General features: G+C 38.0%; 1 protein-coding gene across 1 annotated transcript in view; it reads right to left on the reverse strand.

Moving 5' to 3' along the window:
• Positions 1-22,959, reverse strand: part of LOC124171311 (Down syndrome cell adhesion molecule-like protein Dscam2) — a 436,269-nt gene that overhangs the window by 13,028 nt on the left and 400,282 nt on the right. The window contains exons 12-28 of the mRNA XM_046550458.1: positions 21,798-21,917; positions 20,482-20,658; positions 18,778-18,925; positions 17,051-17,199; positions 13,344-13,478; positions 12,269-12,587; positions 9,891-10,069; positions 8,797-8,946; positions 8,540-8,695; positions 6,614-6,910; positions 5,754-6,023; positions 3,642-4,073; positions 3,185-3,328; positions 2,392-2,535; positions 1,908-2,069; positions 1,615-1,751; positions 1,112-1,301 (exon numbers count right to left, since the gene is read on the reverse strand). Of these exons, the coding sequence (XP_046406414.1) occupies positions 1,112-1,301; positions 1,615-1,751; positions 1,908-2,069; positions 2,392-2,535; positions 3,185-3,328; positions 3,642-4,073; positions 5,754-6,023; positions 6,614-6,910; positions 8,540-8,695; positions 8,797-8,946; positions 9,891-10,069; positions 12,269-12,587; positions 13,344-13,478; positions 17,051-17,199; positions 18,778-18,925; positions 20,482-20,658; positions 21,798-21,917 (3,309 nt within the window). The remainder of the gene's footprint in view (positions 1-1,111; positions 1,302-1,614; positions 1,752-1,907; positions 2,070-2,391; positions 2,536-3,184; positions 3,329-3,641; positions 4,074-5,753; positions 6,024-6,613; positions 6,911-8,539; positions 8,696-8,796; positions 8,947-9,890; positions 10,070-12,268; positions 12,588-13,343; positions 13,479-17,050; positions 17,200-18,777; positions 18,926-20,481; positions 20,659-21,797; positions 21,918-22,959) is intronic.

Genomic DNA, 22,959 nt, shown 5'->3' on the forward strand with positions numbered 1-22,959 from the left:
TTATCTTCTTGATAGGCATTCTGCTTTACATTCCCATTCACGACAAAGGAGAAAAAAGCACACTACAGCAGTTAATTGAAATTAAAAACACAAAATATTTTATGCTACCATTACAAGGAGTTGCCATTAGATTAACTAAAAGTTTAGCTTATGAAATAAAGCAATTATCAGTTAGTTATGAATTGTAAACCACTAAAAGCATCTACTCTCAAAAGACATAATTAAGAAAATATTTTCCTATTAAAAACACTCTTAACCAACAACTGAAGCTCCTGGGATGGGATGATCATATTTTCAGGTTTTTTGTTTTAAAGTTGCCACGAACTGTCTTTTGAATCATTTCATCAAATTGCCCTAGGCTACTCTTTTTTCAGGAAAATTTGGAATGCAGCTAAATTATTTTTGTCATAAGCAATGATTATTGGAAATGCATGTGGAAAATTTGATTATTTTTCTCCATATTATCACATTTTCCTATGTAGAAGAAGCTGAAAATTTCAGGTAAAATAGTAGGCTTGGTAAGACTTAGTTTTGTGGCTAATCATTTTACACATCAAAAAAGGCCAACTAAAATACATATCTCTGAATTATCTAGTCCCACATCTACTGTGAACAAATAGGAAAAACAAAAAAGATGATTCATATGAAAACTGAATCATTCTATTAGGTTTCTCCACTATTGAAAAATGATAAACCATAGAAATAAAAGTATTTCTAAACTAGAATGTCTAAATTAAAAAGGGAGGTTCTTTGTCAAAATGACTGAAAAAGAACCAAAACCAATGAAATTTTATCTTTGCAATGGATCATCCCATCCCCTGCATAATCAGTTGGGTGAATTGTTGGCTGATTTGGTCTCAGCAATGAATAACAGACAAACAAATTTACTTAGGAGAGTACATGATGAACGGAGTAAACTGATGCATGCCAGCAGTAGCCAAAACAATAATATAACTCTGTCATTGTGACCTATCTCATAAGAGAAGTTTTTACACCATGATAGGCACAAGATGTTAAGACTGGAAACTGCTATGGAAGCCATCTCTGAAGGACAGGTAATGGAGGGGAAGGGCTGTGCAACAGGGGCGTTGGACAATGGCAGGCTACGTACTGTGGCATTGAGGAACGTTTTGATGCGCGAGGCGGTCCCCGCTCGGCCCCAGGTCATACAAGTGATTGGAAGACTCGGTTTGGCTCTCTGTGTCTGAATCCGAGCCCAGACTGTCGTAGTCCTCACTCTCCGACCTCAAACATTTTCTCTTTCTGTTCTGCCTTAATTTGGCGTAATCATCATGCGGACTCTACAATACGAAAAAAAATGAAAACAATTTCCTTCAAAGCTAGTAGTGCGGTCAACGAAGATTATCTCAAACCAATAACTCGCATAGGTAGTAGTACTTTTGGATCTGTCAATGATGTTTCAAGGTAAATAGAAGTCCAACTAAAATTTGGAACGTCATTCAGTCGCAAATTTTTTTTTTCGACGCAGTAGTTTCACCGCATTCATATAATTTCTGAAGCAAGATGTTAATGAGCTGGGATGAGTGTAATTTTGCTTTGAATAAATTTAAATCAATCAATAAAGGTTGCCTACAGTTCATTCAGTCCACTCACACTTTTCAGAGGTATGGTTTCCATGGCGGCAAGTCTCTGATCATGATAAACAAAGGTTTGGAAGTGGGCAGGGGAAGATGTTTGCTGCTGGCTTTGTACATGAAATGTGGCATATGGATAAATATCTTCTGCATATTCTGAAAAATAAAATTGAGTCATTGTTGAAATAATATGCATGTATTAATTATTGATTGTAAATGAAAAAAGAGATCATGGAAAATGCACTTAAAGACTAAAGAAAACTTCTGTTGTTGCCATTAAAAACTAATTTAAGTTGAGAATAAGGTGCCTACCTGGTATTCTTTCCAAAGTGTTGACATCTCTTACTGGAGTTGGAATACCCTTTTGAACAGCGGCATAATACTGCTCTCTTTGGGCCATATTTTGTTTGTTGTCAATGGAAACAATGGATTGGCCGTCTTCAATTCCAGCACATTCCACTTCAGCAGGAGGCTCTGAAAGCAGCAAGCATTGTCAATGTAGAAAAAAAGGGATTATTCTACGTTTTGATTTGATTAATGGTGATATTGTGATTTCAACGTTAGTGTGCCAACACATTCAGGCATAGATTTTCTTGTAAAAAGTGTAGACAAAAATACCATAAGAACTTGATAATTCTGCATATAATTCTAATAAATAGAAATAACTATTGGTGACATTAATAAACCAAATGGAAATCCTTATCCTTTTTTTAAACACAGGCATGTAGAATTACAGAACGACTTGGTGAGGAAGGAAAAGGGCATCTACTTTTAAATTACTATATTGGCTACTTACTTCTCCTGATACAAATGAAGACTGCTATAGTTACTCCAATGATTGCCAGAAGCGAAATAACAATTGGAACTATTAATCCAATGTCTAGGTAAAATGATGATGCCTCTTCCATGTCCACATCAACAATGCTTGGAGTGAAAGTTCCTAAAATTGGAAAAAGTAACAAATATATATTAATACATTGCAACATTATGGAAAATGCTATGAACAGAGAAATTTGAGATTTGAAAAATGTGAAAATGTTTCATTACCCTGCATTTCTATAGTAAATCTTTCATGCCTGGTTACTAGGTATGTCAAGTATGGATATGCATAAAATCATCATATATTTTGGAGGGGTAATTCTTTGAATGGTAGAGAAGCTAATGAATGTATGTATCAGCCAAATCAAATATTATGGTTCTGGTCTTTGAAACACTGAAAGGTATGAATGATTCAATTCTCAAACAATTCTGTGAAAGGCAACTTTGTTTGATATTCCAGGGAACATACAATGAACAAGAAACTTCTGGCTCCTAAAATGTTGACATATTTAATATTTTGCAAAGCTTGCAGCTAAATCATAAGTAGACATTCTGTGTCATAGGAGGCAGTTCCTCAAAGTGGAATGAGTGTTAAGCAATTTTTTTAAACGAAATTATAAAAGAGACAGTTATACTTAGTGACAACTATTATAGCCTTAAGTGGCAGAAGATACTATTGGCTACATTTTGAGCTACTCCATTTAAAAACTAATTGACCAGACCAAGTCTTCTTGATTTACATTTTAGCCCTTGATTGACATTTTACATACCACCAAAAATTGGGAGGGTCCCAAAAGTGTATTCCGCTTCCGTTGACCCAGCACTGTTGAAAGCTGTTACTCGAACAACATATTCTGTGGCTGGCCAGAGTCCCATTATGGGGAAGTTATCTTTGGGAAGCACATTGTTATCCACTGAAAAATAATATCAATGGATTTCTCAGTATTTTCTGATAAGTTTTATAAAAGAAATGATTTTTTAATTTACTGCCAACCTCTGTTATATCTATTGAAGAGAAATTAGAAACCTAGAGTAGTAGCTGAAATAAATTTGGCAGTTAGGCCAAAACATTAAACAGGAAGAGAAAAGTGTTATAGGATGGTTGAGTAACCAATGTCAGAGTACAAGTGAATGCAAGTATTGCAATAAAGGAAGTAAGCCTCTGATCTTTAATTATTAGGGAAGAGTGCAGCTAAATTTGGATCCTCTGAAAACAAAGCTCAATACCTTTTATCCAATCTTCTTGAGCAGACTCTTTGTATTCGATAACAAAATGCGATATTTCACATCCATTATCTTCCCACCGGCGCATATTCAGTGTTACACTACTTGTGTTGGGCGTCACAAACTCCCTTTGCAAAGGTTTCCCCGGAGGTGACCCATCCGTGGCTGCCATTATAGTCTCGCTTGGTGCCCCGCTACCCACACTATTGTAGGCCATTAGGTAGAGTCGGTATTCACTACCACATGCTAAATCCTCCAGCTTGTAACCCGTCGCACTGCGGGGCAATACTCGTTTCTCCCACTCTCCAGGTTCATGCTTGTAGTTGAGTATATACCCACGAATCGCACTTCCTCCCATGTCTCCAGCTGTCCACTGCAGGTGAAGTGACGTAGTACTGGTGGATGTGACATAGATGTGTGGAGCAGATGGTGCGACTGAGAAATATAAAATGTAATAAAGATTATTTTGGTTTATTACATCAGGAATACAGTAGATATGGAGCATACAATGCCTTCCACTGTGATTATTATTTTCCATAAAGTCGAAAATGATCACGTAATGACCATTCAAGTGACTATGAAAAATGGATTGCTCAAGCAAGTCTTCTTGACTCTTTAATTCAGTGTTACACTACTTGTGTTGCACAAGCAGCTCTTTATTTAAGATCATTAGAGTAAGTAATTTTTAAGTATATGATAACTGACAGTTACTTCGTCAGTTAAAAAGGCCATATAGAGTGACGATCGTAGGCACAATAAAGTTAACTTTCAATGGAAAACTATGAGTAGACAAAAGAATAGTCCTCACAAATTGGTAAATCAACTTTTTCTTCATGCCTTTATTTAGAAAATCCATCAGAGTATTTCAAGCTATTATATAGCCTTGAGATGGAGGGCTTCTTCTGTTGATGTACGTACTTATTTTCGCAAGGTTTGCAAATAGGATATTTTGATTGCGTGCGCAAACAAAACTTTTTAAACTCATGCAACCCGCACGGCCTACATGAGTATGTGGGTCACCAATTCTTAGGATACATTTTAGGTTGAAAGTTACCGAAATGAGCCATGACGTTTTTGATTAATGACTTAACTACATTAATACTGGGATTTTTAACCAACTGATTTTCCCTTTTAGCTAGGTCCCATTTTATTTTACCACTCAAAATCTTTTAATCGACATGGAAGCATCGTATGTCATTTTGAATGAAAATCCGTGAACCTATTGCTATCACTCATTTCACGCACATTGCTGGACTAATCTCCAAATATGCCACCTCTGTGCGCGAAATTGCAGAAATAACCCCCAAGAAAAAATAGAAAAATAATATAAACGAAAATATCTCCGTACGTTTTAATTTCAGTGGAAGACAGAAAATAGGACGCAGATGACGAAAGTCATATGTGTAATGGGAATAATTAAAGAAGAATATAAAAAGTCAAATACCCTACGAAGTTACAGGATTTTTAAGAGAAAATCTAGTGGTAATAATTATAAGGGCCACTGATATCCCAAAATAACTGAACAGGCAAAATTAAGAGAAGCAAAGGAAAAAAAGACCAAACACAAATTTTAAATGTAGATATTAAATGTTTTGGATGTGGCTGATCCATGGACTTTTTGAGCTCTGAAAAATATATTGCCATTTAAGCATTATAATTATATTTATGTAATTATAAAGGACAAACTATCGTGAAAGACTGGAACTAGAATCCAAAGACTGGCTGAAACAGGAACAAATGGTGGTGTAACAAAATCATGGTGCTGCTTCTTGAGAGAAATGAAAACTGAAACTTCCGGTTCAAATATATCTTTTTCTGGAGTTACATGGTAAAACGTACGTTTGTACTCTTCGGCAATTATTATTACTGTAATAAATGTAGGTTCATATACAGGATTAGGTTAATCAGTCACATTATGCCCATTGCTACAAAGATAAAAATACTCAATATAACTCGTCTTCCTATCAAGTCTAAGTATAATGGTCTCCATTATAAGTACATTGTTATTCAACTCCAATAATGATAGAGTTATATTGAGCATATAAATTTAGACTAATTTTCACTGTAATATTCCGTTCGTGAGCGTACATATATCGTCGCGACGATGCCACATACCTTGAACGCGGAGGGTGTAGGTAATCATGTCAGATCCTTCGGAATTCTGTGCCGTGCATGTGTAATTTCCCTCGTATCTCCTCTGCGCGTCGCTGATGAAGAGTGCACCATCAGGCTGGACGGCGAAATGGCTGCCGGAAATGGGGTTCCCCTCACTGCTCACCCAAGCCCTCTCGGGTTCTGGTGATCCGACAATCATGCATGGAAGCAGCACTGAACTCCTCCTCAGGACTGAGATCACCTGACCAAATGAGAGAATGGCCGCGGGGACTGCCAGCCACGGACAAAATGGAAACGATTTTCATTAATTGGATTTTATCACTTCCTTAGAAATGAAGGTGCGACAGTAAGGACATCTATCTGCCGGGAGAGAGAGGGGCACCTGACTTGATACAAAAGGAGATGCATGCATGATAGCTGCACATGACGATGTAACTATGTAATGAAACCCAGTTCGTGATTTTACAAATATATTGGTAAACCTAACAAAGTGTATTCTTTCATTCTACATAATGGAAAAATTTCACACAGTTAAACCTGAAATCATCGGTTATAAGTTGTGGAATATTACTCAAAATGTTAAAACCTCTTGTCATGACATTCCGGATCAGCATTGTAGACGTAGTTAAATAATATGCTAATTACTTCCCTCTAAGGACGCTTGATGAGACCAAAGGAGATCAATTAATTTGAGTCCAGCATTAAATTTTTGCGCGTGTAGCGTCTAAGGAAAGAGTCTAGGGCTAAACTGGCTTGCATCATACCCATGCAGGAAAGAAAACAGCATTTTATTCAACTGTACTTTAATCATTGAATTTTTTACAGTTACTCTTTAGAACTCGGAGAATTAGGGCCTGTACCTTTGGAAGAGGGCGTGGCGTAAACGACCCGCGTGCTGGGCCCTTCGCCGACCCTCGTGAGCGCTGTCACCCAGAACTCGTACGCGTCCTTCTGCCGCAGGTCGGTGGCGTCGTAGCGGGTGCGGGCCGCGATAACCCTCTTCTTGTACGAGGTACGCTCGCTGCCGCCCTCGAGGACCCTGGTGTAGATGTGGTAGGCGGTGAGGATGCCGTTGGGCCGGGATGGCGGCAGCCAGCTCAGCGTCAGCGACGTTGGCGAGCTGGGCACGACTTTGATGGCCGCAGGAGCCTCCGGGACTGACGAGCAGAGAGAATTGGAATTATTTACTTTGGCCATTGACGTGAAAAATGGAGTAGAGTATAATGGTCTGGTGCCCACATGTCTAGAGAAAATTTAGGCATCGTTCTCTCACAAGATGAATTTTGTATCAAAATAAGAATGAAATTCAAAGTTTTGCTGGTGGATATTTCAATCACTCAGTGAAACCCGTAAAATATTGTGTAGAGAAAAGTGATCTGGCGGCCGCATATCTAGAGGAAATTTAGGCATCATTTCGAGATGAATTTTGTATCAACATGAGAATCAAAGTCAAGATTTTGCAGATGTACTTATATTTTACTCATTCAGTGATTCAACCCAAATGAAATTAGAGTAAACGGCGATATTTTCCGTAGTCGTTTAAAAGTAACATAACGACAGAGAACATTGCATGGCCCACATAGTTTTGTCATTAGCCGACCTAGGTTTCCACAACGTATACCCTTTTCATGGAAGGATACATGAAAATTATATTAGTTGTCGAAACCTATTTCAATTAATCCTTTGAAAGCCAACCAATTTACTAGGTACTATGCCAAAATTTCCGAGGCATTTGTGTTCATTTTGCAGTAGTTTAGGAACAAATTATGCCTCAAATAAAAGAGAAGGTAAATATTCAAAAACTTAAAGAAAATTTCATCGTACGCGGCTTCGCCTTTTTGATATATTATTTAATATTTATTTAAAAAATATGAGTTCAGTAATAATAAAAAATGTTAAAATAAAAGGAATATTGACTCACGAGAGACAGGAAGAGCGCGATAGCTCTCCCCAGCACTCTTAAGGGTTAACAATAAAATTCTGTGGACCAAACAAACGTTTTTTGTCATTATGCTACCATTCAATTCGTAGGTTGGTTAAGATAAGCGATAGCAGAGCTTAACCCGCGCAAATCCACAGACGCATGAATAATACGCATCCAGGGTAGGGATTGATTCCTTTCCTTGTTCCAGCTCATAACTTCGAGGACTTAAATTGTGGGCGTCCCAATGCTTCAGCTCTAGGCTCTACCCTCATTTATCGATACCAACCTTTGATTTGAATCTCTATCTCTGAGTAATGTGAACAGTTATATGATAATAATCAATGGAAAAAATCTTATTCCCCAGCATCATATGAGGACTAAATGTTGACTTGTGTTTGTACGAAAGTTGGTGAAATAGGACTCGTAGAAATTTTAGTGATATTATTAAATAACATTTACGTTTACAAATAAATTTCATCAAATAAAGAAAATAAAAGGTGGAAAGTCATCTGACGTCTCAGAGTAAAAATCCATAAAGGAAACCCAAAATGATGAAGCAATTTCAACAAGTTCTACTGCAAGATACTAACTTCAAAACGAGGATTAATCACCGGAAATTTCTATGCAGATAATTTATTTATTTCACAAGTCCTCGAAAACAGATAATTAGATCCTTTACGTTGGATGATTTTTCAATTAACAATGTACTACATGCGATCGAAGAGCCATGCTCTTGATAGGAGCAACAACCGAAGTAGAACTCGAACTCACGACCTTCGTATTAGCGGCCTTAACCCGCCACCACCGAGGTCGGCCGATGTAAACTATGTTTTAAAAGTAATTGAATTTCTAAATAACTTACCGTCTTCCTCAGTGTGGCAAAAAATTGGCTTGCTCTTCACCCCATCACCAACTCTGGTGTACCCCCAAACTTGGACGCTGTAATTTGAGTATTTTTGCAAGCCATGTATCTCTGTGCTCAAGTCTATTGTCATTTTAGTGTCTGCCTCAATATGACCTGAAAAAGTTAAAAAAAAGTCAAAATATGCATACAAAACTTAAGTTAATATCAAGTATGTCACAGTTTCAAAATCAAATTTGAAATTAACAATGACGAACCTGGAGGCCACTCTTCAACGTTTTCATAATAAATTTTGTAGCCTTGGATCACACCATTCTGGAAAAGTTGAGGAGGCGGTTGCCAGCGTATGAAAAGACTTTGAGTTGTTCTCGACATGCACTCAATTTCAAGAGGCGGTGCCGTTGGAACTGTGATTGAAAGAGAGATAATTTTAGACACAATTATTGATGGGTGAAAGTACCTGATTCATGGAAAATATAAAGATATTTCATGCAGATTTAGATTCGGAGTGCTATTAAAACTACTAGAACGAAAATAATTAAGGAAGTCATGAATACTAGGGCTAGAGAAATTACTTAGGCTTTTTTGGGCGGAAATAATGAAACTCATCGCGAAGTAGGACGGGAATTTTTTATTCTAGAATGGGATCTTTAATTTGTAGGGATGCATGAGTGAACTAATGATGTGGTATAATGAGGGAACGACTAATCTAAGCTAAATTGGATTGCAATTAAAATTTCATAAAAAAGTCGAAATAAAGTACTGTAATACTTGCAATGAGGGAGAGTTGTATGAAGAATTTTCAGAGGAGTCAAAAAATTGCAATTTGGGTTTATTTTTCATTTGATAAGCATCCCTCACACGGTATTCACATTCAAATCAAAACATGCCTTATTTTCATGATTCATCTTCTAAATAAAGCACTACAACGGGAATTCAGATTTTTTTCTTGAACAATGTAATAATTTTAAGTACGTTAACAAGTGTAATTACAGAAATAGGTTTCACGATGCCCTGTGTGTGGTAAAATAGTCTTTAATACAGCATTCACAGTATTTCAGCGATAAGCTTCCATGAATCTCTCCATATTATTTTCAAAGATATTTCAAAGACACTTCTGCCTACATCGCAAGGCTATTATTGATAAGACGATTCTAATAGATTAAGTATCATTAATTAGTTGTCACAATAATATAATTACACGGATTTTCATTTTCTTATTAATTGATAAGGTATTGATTGAATAATTTTTTATAATTAGAAAAATGAAAATTCTAATGTTAGAATTCGAGTATTACTAAGACCCATACATGTTATATACTGGAGAAACAGGAATAAGAATTATACTCACCATCTTCCAAGGTCTGAGTGACGATTTCGTTGGACATTGGCCCCGGTCCTTTCTCATTGAATGCCTGAACCACTATTCCATATTTCCGGAACTTTTTCAGATTTGTCAGGACCACCACTCCTCCCTTGTTTGCGTTGAATTGGACCGTGGTGAAATTGTAACCGGATGACCTTCCAATCCTGAAAAAAATGGAGTTCAATTTTTAGCATATGGTTGCTGGTAAAAGTAACTTATTTAACTCGTGATAGTTAATTCTGCCAATAATACGATTTTCCAATATTTGTCATTGAAATATCGGCTAATGCTATTAATATTTCAATGGATTACGCGGATTTTTCAAACTTGCTAAGCATAAATAATCAGTTTATTCACATTCTTGTAATAAGGTTAAGTGGAGTAAAACTTGATTCAACTACATCCCAAGGAAATAAGAATCAAACTTGAGGGACGCGAATCAGGATACCCTTATGTTGTATCTCGCTCTCAAAGAATATCTTACTCCTAAAGCTCCGATTTCGATGAAATATTTCATTTTTGGATTCTTTGAATGGCTGATTCTTCGTTTTGTGACACTCGACCGTATATAAATCGTGAATGTTTATGGAATCCCTAAAGAAGCGAGATAAGACATTTGCTTTTAGCAAGAAGGCGCGGGGCCAAAATAAGAGTTCTTTGACACAGAAAAAGACCAATTTCCTTAAAAAATATCGAAACGTCGATGGAATCTAAAGATTCCTTCTAAGATTATCAACAGGTATCCAGGACATTAATAAAATTGTTTGAAGGTAAATAATATGACCAAATTTCCATTTATTGTAAACGAAAAAATTCAATCCTAATTACAAAAAGTTAATTATCATTTACGGTGTAAATAACAGAAAAAGTAGAAGCTGTGTAAAAATAGTTAGCCAAATTTTTGTTGTTCGGAAATGCTACGCAAAATCTTATATACTCATGTTAGGAAATGAGCCGATAATACAATAAGTTTCTGAGGATATAGATGCGTAATTATCACAAGAAATATGTCAACGGACCAAAAAAGATAAATTCAGGAGAAGTAGCATATCACCTTGTGGTATTGTTAGACATCTTGGTCGTTGATCGGATAATTTTGAGAAATAGGTTGCGGAAGAACGGAGATATTGCAACTCTGAGAAAAAAGGGCCAAAATCGGAAGAGATAGGTATGGGTGTGAGGTAGTGTAGATTTCTGAAGGAGACTGAGTGAGGGGAGGTTGGGTGTTTGGCTCTGGGGAAGAAGGCGTCGCTACAGTCCTTGACAGTAGAAAGAGCTGGATATGTGGGAGAAAGGGAGGAAAGAGACTTTCATGAGGCTTAATGGATGGGATAAGGAGGGTTCGGACGTGCCCAGGATCGGCAAGTGAAATCTTTTCTGGGCGTAGTACTCCGCAGTTCTTGAAAAACGTTTTTCATGTTTTTTCGTTATAATATGTCTCTAAAAAGCGGATTCACCACAATTTACCGAGGTAATCGAACTTATGACGCCTTTAAATACTCATAAAATATTATCACGAAATGAGCGAAAAATAACATCCATGGAATTATCGGAGGAGGATGAGTATTTGATTGTTCATATTATATTACATGATACTTTTGTGAGATATTTTCTAACTGTCATGTTTGTTAAAATAAATGAAGTTGGCACAATCATGAAAGAAAATTGATAAACTTTCTCCCTCACTGAATACTTAAATGCTAAAGATTTCTCCCGAAAATGTTACAAATCGTGTATAAATCGCGGGAAAGAAGCCAAAGGCGCATTAGATAAGCTAAATATTCCTTTGAATAGCTAAATATTTTATCGATAAGTAAAAGATAAGTTATGCCTTTGTACCATTAATGAGATTACGTCACCATATTTGAGACTAGAGGCGAAGCTAAAAGAACATTAGAGGGTATTTACATCCATTGGCCTCTAAAAATTAATCTGAATACTTGGTGAAGAGGTGTATAATACAGTTATCATTCGCCTATTGTTTCTCATCTCTCAAGAACCACGTTAAGTCGGAAGTAAGCGCTCGGTAGCAGATGGGCGTTTGCGTCATTCGGCCTTGGTGAGTCTACTAACCGAATTCCGAAGATATTCCGAAACCTCCGAAACAATTCAACGTAATACACTGCGTGGAAATTTAATTTCAATATCACTGTCCCCTACTTTCTCGGAAACAATAAATTCCAGCACATTCCGACAACATAAAATTTTCACAGCATTAAATTTCACACATTCCAGCTCCCCCGGAAGCAATTTTATGCCTCCGTGCCTGCACCTAATGAACGTGTTTTGTTGTTGGGACCAATATGTTACCCTAGCAACGCATCTACTGTTTATATGATTCTCATTTCCAACGGATGACTCACCCGTTCTCCCGGTATCCTACGTAGTAGCCTAGGATGTCTCCATTCCACAGCTCGGCGGGCGGCGGGGCCCACGTGACGCGCACCTCGGTCGAGGCGAGCGCGTGGGCCGCGAGGGCCCGGGGTGGGCCGGCTGGGGCCTCACCCTCCGTGCGGACCAGTGCCTCCTCACTTGGCTCGCCCGCGCCCAGCTCGTTGGACGCCAGCACCCGGAAGCGGTAGAGGGTGGCTGGACGTAGTCCGGAGATCTGCGCCCACTGCTCCAGCCCGGGTGCGGCCGGCTGTTCCGCCGCCACCGCGCCGCTCCAACCCTGCTCTATGGCTGAAGGGAGAGAGAAATAACGAGGACTTCACTATCTGCCGGTTACATCTTACCGATTTTTTGAGTAATTTCCGTGGTTATTTCGCAATTAGTTCATGCACGTTTTTTCAATAAAAAGTCAGCGTTGAGTATAAAATATTGACAATGATAATTCACCGCATTTCATAATCAATAGATCAACAATACGGCAATTGAAAAATACAGAGCTGGATTGCAAAATTTTATTCCAACAGAATATATAGCAGAAAACAAAAGCTCAAGGCGTGTGGCAGGAAGTATAGCAGAGGAAATAATGTCAGTGTGTTAGGAAGTTAACAAAACCTCAAATTTAGGCGACCATTCCGGTTGATTTCGGGCTTTTTACTAACCAGATTAATGCCGATAGGGTTAAGAAGTTAAGGTTAGAACAATTGATCTGAAGGCACCCTAGTGGGTATATGAATAAGGCTACAAGAACCAAAGTTTACAGAGTACCTCAAGTACTTTCTGATATCAAAGGAAAAGAACTACGAATGAAAAATATATGAACGCTATTCAGATTAAATAACAAGATTTTTTCATTTGAAAAGAATTTTTCGGAATGTATTTCCCATTTCAATAAGTCTTGTTCAATTTCGGGCAAACGCTAAAACTTGACAGATTCCTGATCCTGCACACAGCCTGTATCCATATTCCTACTCAGGTACTCTAAGACGGACACATTGGTTGCATTACACCGTCTGTAGGGTCCCATGCAAGTATGTGAACCTCACTCACCCGAGTCCTCGATGTATTGAACGGTGTAATGAAGAGCAGGGCTACGGTCTTCATCCGTCGGACCCATCCAGCCGATGCGAACATTGCGACTGCCGGAGCTGGCAATGCGAACACCCAAAGGCCTTCCTGGCGCATCTGAGAAGGAAACAAAACAATCTATAATATACACGACACTACTTCGATTATGAGATCATACCGATTCGAGTAAAAGCGTAAAAGAAAGGTAGAATTTTTTGTGGAACTGCTCAGAAGAAGAATGATCGCAGGATTTCCCGGTGTATAGAATAGGGTGGTTTCCTATTATTTTTTTATTGCCTAAATTGAAAGATTATTACTCCTGGAGTACGTATTTCACGCTTTTAGATTTTTAAATGTCGATATCTATTTTTCGCGATTAAATGAAAAGTGAAAAATTTCAAGCGCGCGAAAACGCGACACGTAAGTAGGAATGATGGGAAAAAGTCCGTGCGACGCATTTATGGTTCCCCCTCCCGCCTTGTGAGGTGACCTTGATCGAGGCTCAGAGCGCTGATAGGACGCAGGATGCCAGCGGGTAGCTGAGTACCTTGCTGGCTGGTAGCGCTTGGCTTAAGAAGGTTTATTAATACCTTATCAAACGAAGAAAACTTTCCGACCTAAGCCAGTTTTAATAGGTGATTATTAAGACATGTTTCCCTGAGCTCTGTGCCTCATGCATGCATTGGTAACCTCAGACGATGTATAACTCCTATCCTCTCGTGTAGAAACTAGGTCCCTGTGACGTCACGTGGAGTGGAATCGCATGGGCGCCAATCTGGCCTTTTTCAAATGAGGATAAAATTGACCCTTGCCATTCGTCAAAACCGGTATTTCAAAAACCAAATAATTTGTGTATTATGAATACACTAATGGTGGGTTACGAATCGCAATCAATGCCTTTCGTTTTCTTTGATGAAGGAAACTACCCTATTGTGGAAGGTTACTCGGGATTTCCACCGGGTCAGGTTCTCCAACTCCATCTCGGCCGACGTTTCGATGAACGAGTTGTCTTGATGCCCTGATGACGATGGACAACTCGTTCATCGAAACGTCGGCCGAGATGGAGTTGGAGAACCTGACCCCGTGGAAATCCCAAGTAACCTTCCACAATGCTTTGAAGAAGTTTAGCTATACTTGTTGCAGTTGTTAAAACAATGGGTGGATAGCGTAGCTACCTGCTTCGATTTTATGCGATTGTACACTTCCTCAAGAATTTGAAACCACATTCGCTCCTTTCCTCTATGCCATGATTTAGGGAGCGGATAATCAGGTATTGGATTCTCAAGTGCTTCCTAATCAACAGTAAGACAATATTTGAGCAGTGAGCAATATTTGATTAGGGTAGTTCAACGCCTGCAGCTTTACAAATTTTTAACGTTACGAAATAAATTCGGTAAAATAAGTTAGCTCCACCATATTATTAACGTTTTTATTAACTTCAGAGCAACAGTGATAAGGCAATCATTAGGGATAATGACATGTATCGCGACTACTGTAGTTATACATGCCCATTTAATCTATCGTTATCATAATCATTCCCTTATAACGAGAAGTACACGATTCAAGATCATTAGAAATTTGAAAATCATAATAATAGGTGAATTATTCACTCTACCATCTTTTAATCCGCGCATTCTTCCTTGTTGTTTTGTGCTTAGCTGGCTTACTTAACTGTTCAAAAAGCCACTTATTGCAATTCAAATTTAATCATTTTAACTTGTTCTAATGAACTTTTATACGACTTCATCAATATAGTTGCTTAATAAATTTACCTATTTAACTCATTATAACTCTTCGCATTGTTACGAAATTCACTAATTAATCTGATATATCCGCTACTTGTGAGTAATATGAGTAACCAACACGTAAGATATTACGTTCCACGGGCGATGCTTCCTAATTAGACGTGAATGGAATACATATTTACTAGTAGATTTTATTTTAGGTGAAAGAAATGAATGGATAGTTATTATAAATAGTTTATTGGGCGTAAATTCAATACAGCTTCGCCTCGACCGGGATTCGAACCCGAATCCCTAGATTTCCGGTCGAGTGCTTTAGCCAGTTAAACTACCGAGGCGTCATTCCCTTCTATGGAAATTTGTGGACTATCCCGGACATTTTGCGGGTGACACCGTAAAGTTATCACCGTGATTGGTCCCGGTATACTTAAATTAATAAGTAATTAAGCCGAGTTTATTGGGCGAGGAGATTTATCCTCAGCCCATTAGTGCCAATTCTCTGATACTAGAGCCAAGATTATTCGGGACGTAGCGATGCAGCGGGTGCAGCAAAGCATTCCTCAGTCGAAGGTGCAAGCTTGAGATTTATCGCTGACGGAGAGATCACTTGGGCGGTGCATATTGGACTTCCTCCTTTCGTCCTTCCGGATGAGCGGGCGCGCTGCACCCGACCCCCTGTGTTTCTGGCCGAGCGCTCGGACAGCTAACGGCCCGCTGGTTTTACTTCGCCGACCTATTGAGGCGTTGCGATGGAAGTAAGTTCTCTGGTTCGTCGGATAGCGCTGTTACAGAAAGGGAAGGGAGCTGCAGACAACACGTATTCAACGCCGCCGTTCAGGTACGCGGTTTAAAAATACTTCTTTCCACAACATGCACCATGAATCTCGGACATACCGCTTTGTTTTTAGCTATAGGTTTTCACTGCAGTGGAGTATTTTTTTATGCATTAAATGAACTCATATGAAAGGTAGCTGCAGTCTGGACGCATGGATGTAACTTTCATTTTCTAAAAATCCATGCTATTTTTAGAACACCATGTTACTTATAAGACTTTTTGGGTGATACTTCACCATCTTATGCAATATTTTTAATACACTTACCTATTTAACTCATTATTATGTATAGCTGAATTCGAATCGAGTAGAGTAATACAAAATATTTATTCGATCAGGCTCACAAATGGTTAAGCGCGTTAGCTTTGTGGAGAGAAATTTGAAAGAAAGGGAAGGTGCAGAGTTGGGACAAAAGTTTATTTTTACTGATTTATTGCTTTGAATAATGCTTATTACTATATATTAGGGCACTTCATTTAAAAAATTTCATATGCTCCTCGAGCCAAAAATATTTACGGAAAAATGTCATGGTTTACAACATTATTGCTGTAGTATCTAAATTTTGGTCTTAGTACAAAAAATAGGAATACTATCTAGTCACGTAGCGCAGCCCATGCAGATCCATAAATTTAAACTCTACATAATTATTGAGGAATACTAGAATCATTGACTTTCGGCGATCACTAATCATTGCCAACTATTTTTTAACGGCGTAGAATGCTGGTATCACACATTTAAATACACGCGGAAATGGAAAAAAGGAAGATGAGAAAAAGGATATGACACGCTTTCGGTGTATCTGCAACATAATATAGTCGTATGAAAGAGAGGAGAGGTATATTTTAAGGTAAAAGTTTATTTTATAGTGCCTGTGCTGATTCTGGTCGTAGATTTTTTCGCTTTTGTGCAGTAATAATAAAACTAAAGAAAACATTTCCAGTCCCTAAGATTCATTTGCAGTTGCTGTGGAAGTTGCAGTTTGATTTTAGGCAAAATTGGATTTCATTTATGACAGAAAAACTCTTTAAATATAATATTCGAAAAGTGATTGCTTTGAATTGCTCATTCGTGGGGGAACTATCGCAATCGAAACTCTCAAAGGTTTATCACTTACCTTTTACTTGAAGCTGAACTGTCCTTTGATCCCGGCCGTAAGGATTTGTGGCCACACAGGTATATGTTCCGCTGTCCGACTTGACGGTTCTCGAGATTATGAGCTCGGACAGAAAGCTGTCCTTCATTGGACTCTCCCGGATCTGAAACCTGGGAAAAGAGAATGACTTCTTTCTTTTGCAGCCTTGGAAAATCATGGTATTGCTCATTCCTTATACATTCAAACCCGTAGCTGCAGCTCTCCAGAAGTGTGAGAATTTCCTAATTTCATTGCATAAGTAGCTCGAATATGTTTAATTTTAGCATGACATAAGTTTTATTTACTATTTTTCCTGGTAGATAGGATTAAACTGTTACTACTGTTAATACCTACGCAAACAAGCACCGTAACTATTAGCTGCAGGACTTTTAGCCATTTAAAATTTACTTTTGCAATTATAAAGCAGGAATTTAATTTTAAGATGAATTATTAAACTCTATTGAATGTCAACAGCTCATTCTTAAAAAAAGATCATAATAAAATCAGATATGACGTTATTCAGCCATTGGAGGAGTATTTTATGTGGAAGGATTCTAATCACCACTTTATAAAAACGATATACTCCTAAGAAGTAACCAAAATATACGCCTATTCATCTCAAATACCTTTAATAAAGTTGGAATATGAGGCTACTCGCAACATGACCTTATGATAAAGGAGCTATTTCAGTATTTAAAAAAAAACCGCTCTCAAAGTATATGGACGTTTTTTATTTTTTTAGCCTATTTCCATTTCCCATGTTTAAGATTAAGAATAGACTTCCCGTTTCCATTATTAGAATTTTTATCATGAGAAAACTTTGCCTGTTAGTTAAAATTCATAGAAACATCCGAAAACATGTAATACTTACTCACTGTAAAGCTTAAAAAAAACAGCCGTAATTTGCTAGCGAGTCGGTCAAGTGGCCGATATGCCATTGGATCGGCGAAAGGTATTAGCTATAAATGTCTCTTGGGCTTCCCCCCGGGTTGGGCACTCCATTTCTGCCGACGTTTCGATTAGAAAGTATTTCTTCGAAACTTTGGCAGAAATGGAGTGTCTAGCCTGGTGGAAAACCCGAGAGACATTCAAAGCCACCATTCGCCGGGTAAGAATCAAATCCTTCTTGAAAGTAACTAGGTTAGCAAAACCATCAATGATAGATGGGTTTTAAGGAATAGTTGTATTTCCTCAAAAAATGGCTCAAGTACCTCATTTAAATGTAAACAAGAGGGGTTTCCGGCTTCTGCACAAGCGAAAAGGATTGAAATGAAAGATTGAAAATTATTTACAAATAACACAAAAAAACTAATAAAAATAATACTACACTACGCTACGCAAACGCGTCCAATGTGATGATACCATAACAACTACTTTCTGTTACCTCTCCCGCCAGAGGGCTTCTAATCCCATCTAATGGGTGACAGGACATTGGTGCCACTATTTAGAGGTAGTAAGAATTAATGCTACAATATTTCCCTTAAAGTACTCAAGAATAGGGAGAAGTATAAGGGTTTTCTTGAAGCTAATTATATATGAATTTCGATTTATAACGTTCTCCATTTCCTTTAGTTGTTGGTTGGGGTTAGGGGAAGTCGGGGTTTCAATGTTGCCCTCAGACTTTGGTCACTGCGCAGCCGCCGTGATCGTTCTTGTTTATATTTACGTTTAGGAAGTCAACTTCACTTTCACTTCAACGCCTCCCTTACCTGGGCTCAGCGTGGGCGAGCATGCGACCTCCGTCCTTGAGCCAAGCAATGCTCATGGGCGCGTCCCCACGGGCCTCGCAAGTCAGGGCCTCGGGAGCCCCACGGCGAACGCTGGCGTGGGCCGACTTCACTTCAAACTCGGGAGGCACTGCCAAAGAGATAGGCAAAGTTCAAGGTTGTCGCCAGAAAAAAATTCGGGGGTGGACGAAGGGATCTTTTGGAGCAGGGTTACATTTTGAGGGGTTCATTCGGAGGGCACTTCAGACTAAATATCCCGAACACTTCGGGGGGTTCCTGTTCTGGGAAGTTCGAATCCCGTGCCTCAATTAACATAAAATCAGATAAAATGCAAATATTTAGTTCTTCGAAAACAATGGGCGTCATTCAGAAGAGTTATAAAGGTATACAAATGAATTAGAGATGAGGAAAATGAAATTGACATTAATTATGGGGTTGTTTTTGTGCATTTGGAGCATTTGAGATTGATTGAGCATTTGGATTGCACACAAAATCGGGGTAAATGATTAAAGAGCTCCGAAGTGAAAAGTAGAGGAAGAGGATGAAAACAGAAAGGTGTTCATGAGTAAACTCTGATAGGTTCCAAATAAGTAAATAGGAGGCAAAATAAAAAAGAGGTCATATTTGACGCAAAGCATTAATGATGTAGATATTATAGGATTTGACAGGATTTGTTAACCCTTGACTACTGGCGTGGGATGATGGTAGATCCCCAGGCTGGTAAGTTTGTTGTTTACTTCCAGGGTGATTCGGAAACATCGCTTAGCTACTTAGTAGCTTCAAGTCTACTCCCCCCCTCCCTACCAAACTGGTTTTTGTCAGTCTATCTCACCATTGTGAAGTGTAAACATTGTGCAAAGTCATCTGGGGACTCGGTATGTCCCCCGCGCCACTACTTGCGTTATAGATACCTCGTTTTTTTGCATTGAAGTAATTACCGTTGTAAAGTCAAGTGGTGTATATTACTTTATTTTGCATTTTGTTATAATAATTGAATTATGAGTTCCATGGACCTGAATGAAGAGAAAATTAAATATGATTTTACATTTCCACAAAAAAATGCAAGGGTTTTTCTAAAAATGTGAAAAAAATATTAAATATACTACTAACGTCTCAAAAAACGCCAGTACTAACGTCTCAAAAAACCGCACCAGTAGTTACGGGTTAAAAAATTGAACAATTGCACTTCATTGGTAGAACAGCATTATCTTCTCTGAATACACATCAAACATATGGAAATCATGAAATATAAATTAACGAGCAAGTACTCGGAAACTGTTGAAATCAATTGCTGTATTGTATGAACACGTTAAGGGGTTCCTCATGAGAATAATAAATGAATTAGGAATGAAATGTAAATGAATAAGGGAATAGGAAAATAAAATGAAAATTGAGTATAACATAGATAACGTCATCAGAGATGATTTACCTACACAAATTTTATTGGTAAATTTTGCACGAATTACTGAACTCTGTGAAATTATGGAACCTCAGCAATGGGCATAATAGACGTGGCGTGCTTGGGTGCGCGCATTTCGATTGTATACAAAATCGTCGCAAATGATGTATAGTTCAATATGCAATACATGCGTAAAATACCACAGGGACATTAAAGACAAAATCAGTATTAACTTTATCTATGCATGGCGATTTTGAATGTTATTTTGGAGGGAGCCATGGTCTTACCATGCACCGTTAGCTGCACAACTGAGCTGAGACCCGCTCCAATACCGTTGCTGGCCTCGCACAAGTACTGGCCCTGGTGCTCTTGAAGGGCTTGCTTTATTTGAAGGGACCCATTCAACAGCAAGTGGATTCCTCTACTTCGCAGGGTCAAGTCTTGATACTCACTGGGCTGTCTTCCTAGAAAAATAAGGATTTCTGTAAAATATCGTGTGAGGGACATTGCACGGGTTAGTGCCATGGTTTTAAAAGAGAATTAAGCCAAGGAAAAACTTGAAGGCTCTTTAATTTTAGGAAAGAAAACATAAATTAACAAATTTCAACAAGAAATAGTAATAAAAAAATACAGAAGGTCAAAATTTCCTTAAAATTTTAGGTGTTAGTGTAAAGCTAGACTAGTGGGATCTAAATTACAATACACTAAATAAATTCCGCAAAATTTTTCCAAGGAAAAATGTGATGTGGCAAAGGGCTACAAAAATATTAAGAATCCATCGTTCTAGGCCGGAAGATATGTGTGCCCTACACAAGGCGTCAGGTGGGCATATAAAATCCCAAGGAGATTTTGGGAAGATGCCTCCAAAAAATTACAGGTTGCGGTTCACTACATTATGGGAATTACCCAGATTGCAGCGTTATTAGAGCTTCAAACCCTGAAAATTACGTTCTGATTTGAAACGCTGTGTAAAATTTTGTATGAACAAAATGAAACGTTTCTCCCCGCTTCCCTTACTCAGACAAAGTTTTCGATAAATTTATTATTTATTAATATTGCTCAGTTGGCTGTTGCCTGGTGTCAGAATGAGATTTAAATAAATTAATGGCAAGTATAGCTATCTAAGGAAGAAGTAGAGTGGCAGAAAATACATTTTAGTATAAAAAATATTAAGTATACCATACAAGTAACAAATGAAGTTTGAGCTAAGTAACCCGGTTTCCAATTCTCTCTAATAAAGCACCATGACATCAAACAAGAATCGATGAACTCTTAAAAATTTTAGATTTGCGGGAGGGTTCTTAAAAATATCTTCAGCTAAGTAGTTCTACTCCTTAATCCTCTGTGCAGGAAGGATTCTTTCAAAATATCCGTTTCTCTGCTTCTTGCACTTTATAATTTGCTTCGTTCCACAAAATACCCCCTCATAGTTAATTTATATAGATTTTTCCTGTATGCTTCCCCCACGATTAGGGATGTTGTTGCACACACGTGTAGCGCCATAGGTTAGTTTCGTCGATGCACATCAAAACGTATGATTTTATTTAAGTAATTGGTTTGACGAAAGGACGGACGATCCTAAAGGTATTTTAAGCCCACTCACCGATGACCTTCCTCCAAATGACCGATGGGTTGGGGAATCCTTCTGCTTGGCACTCAAACGTCACGGACCCTCCGACGGTCACATTCTGGTCTTTTGGTTCCCTCAACCAACGTGGAGGCACTGCAGGGTGGCGATGGGAAGAAAAAAATGTTAGAAAACGGATCAGCCAGGAGTTTTTTTTGCTCTGTAACTAGCTTCATATTATAGCCGAATCGGTTTTTCATAGGAATGAAATCAATTTGCACAGGTAAATATTTCGCAGCTATCTAGCAGAACTAGCAAAATAAAGTTCATTTTCACTGAGAGGAGCTATGACTACTTTTTAGCTTGAATAGCAAATAAATATCTTCGAATAAAGTTAACGAAATTCGAGCGGAGAAGTTGGCGAAAACTGCAAATAAGGCTGCACTTGAGAGAGTACGATGAAATTTTCTAAGTTTCAAGTTCCAGTTAAAGAAATAAAATAAAATTGCTCGTTAAGTTGCAGATGCTGTTCATTAAGGGCTTGATACGGTGACAGGTGGTTACAATAAGACCGGCATGCATTATTGAGAAGAAAAAAATCTCTACCGACATTTTGGAATATTACTCTGTCAGAGAATGGGGTCGTAGGTATCTAATTTTACTTCCAAAGATTTAGAAAGATATACTCCTGTTTCCAGCTATACTCTAGCTCCTTCATATGAAATAAGAAATCGTTACCATTGCCCCATAATGTACGCAAGATAACTTTCTGTGGAAAACAACCTTAGAAGAGTTACACAAATAATCATAGGTAAATTTATCTCAGGACATTTTTACTAATGGAAATAAATAATCATAAGACAATATCTACTTTGTAACGTTAATAAAATTTAAAGGATGAAATCTAAGATTATATAGCATGTTATTCCATATGATACCTTCGCCCTTTATGGCTGAGAAATTTGGGCATGCTGTAAGTGCAGAAATTTTAAAATTATTTGTGCATATTTTGTCATTTAGGATTGAATCAATAACAAGTACAAGAGAAAAAGACTTTGTGTTAATTCAATGTGATTTGAAACTATGCTAAAGAAGCGTGAAATGGCGAAGAAATGCAATCCTTTAACCAAAAACAGTGCTCGGATACACATGAAAACACTCTGTGCAAGGAACGTAATGTGCATCATTACACCAAAAA

Source organism: Ischnura elegans, chromosome X (genome assembly GCF_921293095.1).
Source record: "Ischnura elegans chromosome X, ioIscEleg1.1, whole genome shotgun sequence".
In the NCBI taxonomy this organism is placed as follows: domain Eukaryota; kingdom Metazoa; phylum Arthropoda; class Insecta; order Odonata; family Coenagrionidae; genus Ischnura; species Ischnura elegans.